Raw genomic sequence first — 5,203 nt, 5'->3', positions numbered from 1 at the left:
GGACACCGGCCCTCCAGGACCGAGTTTGGACAGCCCTGGGCTAAGCTTTGTGCGTTGTTACTTTTGATCTGAAACAAAGTCTCAGATTTCAAATTCTGTCCATTTTATTAGGAAATACAAGCAATAAATACCGTTTTGGCGCTCTTTAATGTGGCAAGACAGATCGCTGTAGCTTAAACTGGGTACTCGCCTGTGCGTAATTAAACGCATAGCAAAAGACTGGTGACAGTTTTATTTTTGTTCTGTATCTGATGATCCCGTGCTCTTCTGCCACACTGCAGCGCACTCGCCACCAACTGGACAGGTGTGGGAATTACAGTTATAAATTACAATAGATCACCCTCAGTGTAATCTGTCAAAGTAACGCACGGCCTTCAGATTTTTCCGTCACTGCTAAAAAAATTCCATCAATGACGGAGAATTTTCGGTTAACGTGACCTCTGGTATGTATATGTATGTATGTATGGGTGGTTGAATTTTTATTTATTAATGTATTTATTTATTGGTAAATGTACTTGGCACAATTTAAACCATTATTATATTTTTCGGAAAATTTGCTTAACTGACATGGCGTTAATATAATAAAAAAAAAATGCACAATGCAACCAACTAACTAACTAACTAACTAAATAAATAAATAAAATAAAATTAATATAAATTTTTTTAATTTATAGATTTTGAATATAGATATATATATATGCACACACACACACACACACACACATATATATATATACACACACTTTATATAAAATAAACTGAATTTACTTCCCACTAGCTCCAATCACCTTACATTACCTTAATTTTGCCTCTAGGCTTTGTCGGTCTTAGGCAGTCTATTGGCTGGTTTTAGGAGGGTTTAGGCACTTTTCAGCTGGTCAGTCTGAACCTGGTCAGATTTTTCAGCAGGAAAATTAAACCTTCATATGAATAATTTTGTCTTTTGTTGCATGAGAAATCATCTCCACCACTGCATAATTACCGCAGGAGCCCTTTGAATTCCTCCTAATGAGCTCTCACTTGTTTCACTGGAGCATCTGAAAGAGAGATTAGAGGAATCAGGAGAGCTGACCGAATCCTGTGTTTTGCGACGGTGTTCTCATTTACTGCTGCAATGGGCTGCAGCCGTGGGCTTGCGGTTTGCAGTGGCCTCTGCGCTAACCCTTCCTCTGGAGCGGAGCGAGGTGAATTAATGCAGTCCTGTGTCCACAGGTGCCCGACGCCATCCTGAAATGCCAGCGTGCTGGAATCACTGTGCGTATGGTGACAGGAGACAACATCAACACGGCACGAGCCATCGCTATCAAATGTGGCATCATCCACCCCGGAGAAGACTTCCTGTGCATCGACGGGAAGGAGTTCAACAGGAGGATCAGGAATGAGAAGGGAGAGGTACAGTACTGCACACTTAGTGCAGGACACTGAGTATACAGCAAATAGTAACAGCATTTGTGGCATAATATCAAGAAAATGAGTTTGACTGGTCCAGTGCAATAAATGTTAACACACTGTCAAAAATACCATGAGACACAAATATTTATATTAAAGACCCCATGAAATGGCTTACAAGCAAAGTTTACTCTCCTGTGTATACTCTGTTCAAAAGTTTGGGTTTGGTAAGATTTTTATAATGTTTTCGAAAGAAGTCTCTTCTGCTCACCAAGACTGCGTTTATTTGATCAAAAATTACTATTTAAATAACTGTTTTCTAAGTGAATAAATACCAATTTCTGGCATGAAACTCCGACAAAACACTTCACACGGCACAGCTGATTGGTTCTCTCCTGTATCGGTGGCCAATGAGCTCGCTGCTCAACATTCAAATACTCGGCTAGTGTTTCCTGTAGCAGTTCAGTGCGCTTCAGAAACCCTCCACCTCCCCAGCTCCACCTGCATAGATCTGCTACGTGGTTATTTCACATATGTTACATGTGCAGGAGCAGCATTTCCTACATACTCACAGCAGCATGTCTGTGCAGTAGCTAGTCTCGGATCTACTGCTCAGATCGATTCCAACCACACCAAACACATTAACCTTGTAATGTACATTACTATGCTAAACTCTCCGAGAGTTGTCATGACAGAAATAGTAAACTGTAATGTATTTCTGTGATCAGAGCTGTATTTTCAGCATCATTACTCCAGTCTTCAGTGTCACATGATCTTCAGAAATCATTCTAATATGCTGATTTGCTGCTCAAGAAACATTTCTGATTATTATCAATGTTGAAAACAGTTGTGCTGCCCAATATATCTGGAAACTGTGATACATTTTATTTTCCAGGATTCTTACGGCAAACAGCATTTATTTGACACGGATCGTTTTTCTGTTGTTTTGAACTTTCTCTATTTAATGCATTCTATACATTTCTTTAAATAATAATAATCATAATAATCTTTCTGACCCCAAACTTTTGAACAGTACTACATTTCCATATGAAACCAGTATGCTTTAATTATGCAGGTTATGAAGCATGATTTGATGCATCCACAGTATCTGGTGGCAGCTGGTATTTTTGGGAGATGAACAGAAATCTGTGCAGCGCAGGATGAGTCAGCAGTGTTTTTCCTGTTTTTCTAGAAGAGAAAGACAGTGTCACATCACACATGAGTTGCATGCATTTTACTTTAGATAAAGCCCCTTGCTACTGCATAGCAAACTACAGTTTGAGAGAATCATTCCTCGTAACTTTGGTGGGAGGATATGAGAGATGCGCCACAATGATTATAACTAGGAAAAATGACAAAGCATCTGTCATCGTCTAGAGACTGGAAGTTATTTCTTCTGTATTGCTTAAAATCTATGTTTTCTCTGCTGGTTTGAAATGTGTCTGTCTTCTACGTTATTTTGATAAGATGTCTAAGTTTTATGAAGTCTGTAACTATCTGTAAATCAGTGCTTTCAAACCTCACCCACAGACATGCATCATCTTTTAAAGAGCTTTTAAAGCCTCAGGAATGTCGATTTTCATTCAAATGCATTACTGCACACATGATTTTGGCATTAAAGGGGTCATATGATGCTTTGTTAAAGATAATTACATTTGGGCGGCATTATGCAAATATTTCCACATAGTGAGGTAGATATGTGGGGGCGTGTTAGAACGAGCCGTTTTAGGGGGGTGTGGCAGAGTCTAAACTTTGATAAAGAATATCTCATTGGTTTTGAGACTTTAGTCTTTGCAACTTCAGGGATCTTATCTACGCACAATCAGCTTGTAACACTCCAAAGAGAAAGGAAAACTTGAAATCGCATCATAATGACCCCTTTAAAGAACGAGCTGAGATGATTGTCCAAAGCATTGCTTCATATAGCTGTCTGTACTCTGATCATTTATGGGGCTTTTTTATGATGTTGTGATTGCATTAGTCGCATGTGTACTCTCTGCTAGCAATGCACTGCTGTCATTGATATAGACAGTTACTGAACACATTTGAAAGCTGGCCGTTCTAACAAACACCCCACATGTGAATGATGGACGCCGTGTGATTTAATACACAGTCAAATCATTTATATGTAAATGCGACGTCTTTTCTGATGAATGTTTACACTCATTGCAACAAGAAAGATATCTTAGAGCTGGATTTGATTTTTTCACGTTGTATACTCGTGGCTGTTTTATGGATTCCATCAGATGGGTGTATAGCCAGTTTTTGGCAGCTGTAATGAGCGTCTTTGTCATGATGGATGCACGTCTGTCTCATGTCTCTGGCAGGTTGAGCAGGAGCGCATTGATAAAGTGTGGCCTAAACTGCGAGTGCTTGCCAGATCCTCACCGACGGACAAACACACGCTGGTCAAAGGTGAGGGAACCTGCATGAGTATCAGTCACAATCAGAACCGTATAGACTAAGCACTGCTTTATTCACGTATTCACATATACGGAAAGTTATGAAGGGACATAACTAGAGGCCTGAAGATCTTACAAAAATGATGATTACTCTAACATACACTGAACATTTTTTTGAAGTTTAGAGTATCTTTTACAAGGAAATACTATAAAATGGTTTCACCACCATTTTTTTTTTCAGTGTATTATAAATATATAACCACATTTTAATGGAGATTGTGATCTAAAACTATTACAAAACATGTCAAATTAGCTGATGAACAGCTAGGGACCGACATTTTTAGATGAACAATCTGCTAGACATATTTGAGCTCCTGTCAGTTTACACACAGCAGCAGAGTGCTCTGGAATCAGATCTGTGTTACATAAGACTGAGCGTCACGGCTGAAGTTACAGGATAATTAACATGCTGTAAGTAAATGTTGCGCTGTAATTACATCACTAGTGTATTTAATTAGTTATTTCCAGGCGTTATCGCTTGATTGTCCCTGATGTTTTGCTATCGCATAGCTTTAATGCTGGCAACATATGGCTGTTCGTTATAAGTGTTAAATCTAGTAAAGGAGAAGCATTTGTGTCCACAACATTTGATGAAGTGCACTAAACACACAATTCTGCTGTTAAGTAATTTGCAAGCTTGAGTATATACATTTAAACTTAATTTCTTCCTTATTCAGTTATTATTTTATATTTATTTATTTATTTACAAATAAATGATAATTGTATAAAATAATAATACTTATGATATTAATAATAATTATTAATACTGCACACACACACATACAGAGCTGGGTAGATTACTTACAAAGTGGAGTCCATTACTCGTTCCAAATTACATGACAAAAATTGTAGTTAGTAACGTAATCCATTACATTGCACATGTTAGGTAATATAATCAGACTACTTTTTGATTACTTGTAGGTTACTTTTTACCTAAAGGCTGGAATACACTACATGACTTTTAAAATCAAATCATTTTTAAATAACATCAATCATAAATAAAATAAAAAAAAGAAAGAACCTTACTAAAAATTACTCTTTTTTTTTTTTACCTGCGTGTCATGTAGGCATTTTAGAAAGGAAAATGCAAAAGATGAAAAATAATTCGGGAGAATCAGTAAATTATGAATCATTTCTTGCTACTGTGTGAATATATGTAATCAAGTAATCAATAAAACAAGTAACTGTAGTCTGATTACAAGCATTTTGAAATGCAATTTTCTTGGAATCTGATTATGTTTTTTATACATACATATACAGTATATGTGACCCTGGAGCACAAAAGCAGTCATAAGTAGCTCAGGTATATTTGTAGCAATAGCCAACAATACACTGTATGGGTCAAAATTATC

General features: G+C 37.3%; 1 protein-coding gene across 1 annotated transcript in view; it reads left to right on the top strand.

Annotated features, from left to right (window-relative positions):
• Window positions 1-5,203, top strand: part of atp2b2 (ATPase plasma membrane Ca2+ transporting 2) — a 97,118-nt gene that overhangs the window by 64,865 nt on the left and 27,050 nt on the right. Inside the window, exons 15-16 of the mRNA XM_016498364.1 lie at window positions 1,213-1,392; window positions 3,717-3,804. Coding sequence (XP_016353850.1) covers window positions 1,213-1,392; window positions 3,717-3,804 — 268 coding nt within the window. The remainder of the gene's footprint in view (window positions 1-1,212; window positions 1,393-3,716; window positions 3,805-5,203) is intronic.

This window comes from Sinocyclocheilus anshuiensis, unplaced genomic scaffold (genome assembly GCF_001515605.1).
Source record: "Sinocyclocheilus anshuiensis isolate Anshui unplaced genomic scaffold, SAMN03320099.WGS_v1.1 scaffold1320, whole genome shotgun sequence".
Taxonomy (NCBI): domain Eukaryota; kingdom Metazoa; phylum Chordata; class Actinopteri; order Cypriniformes; family Cyprinidae; genus Sinocyclocheilus; species Sinocyclocheilus anshuiensis.
The sequence above is the reverse complement of the archived record's forward strand: the minus strand, read 5'-3'. Positions and strand labels throughout refer to the sequence as shown.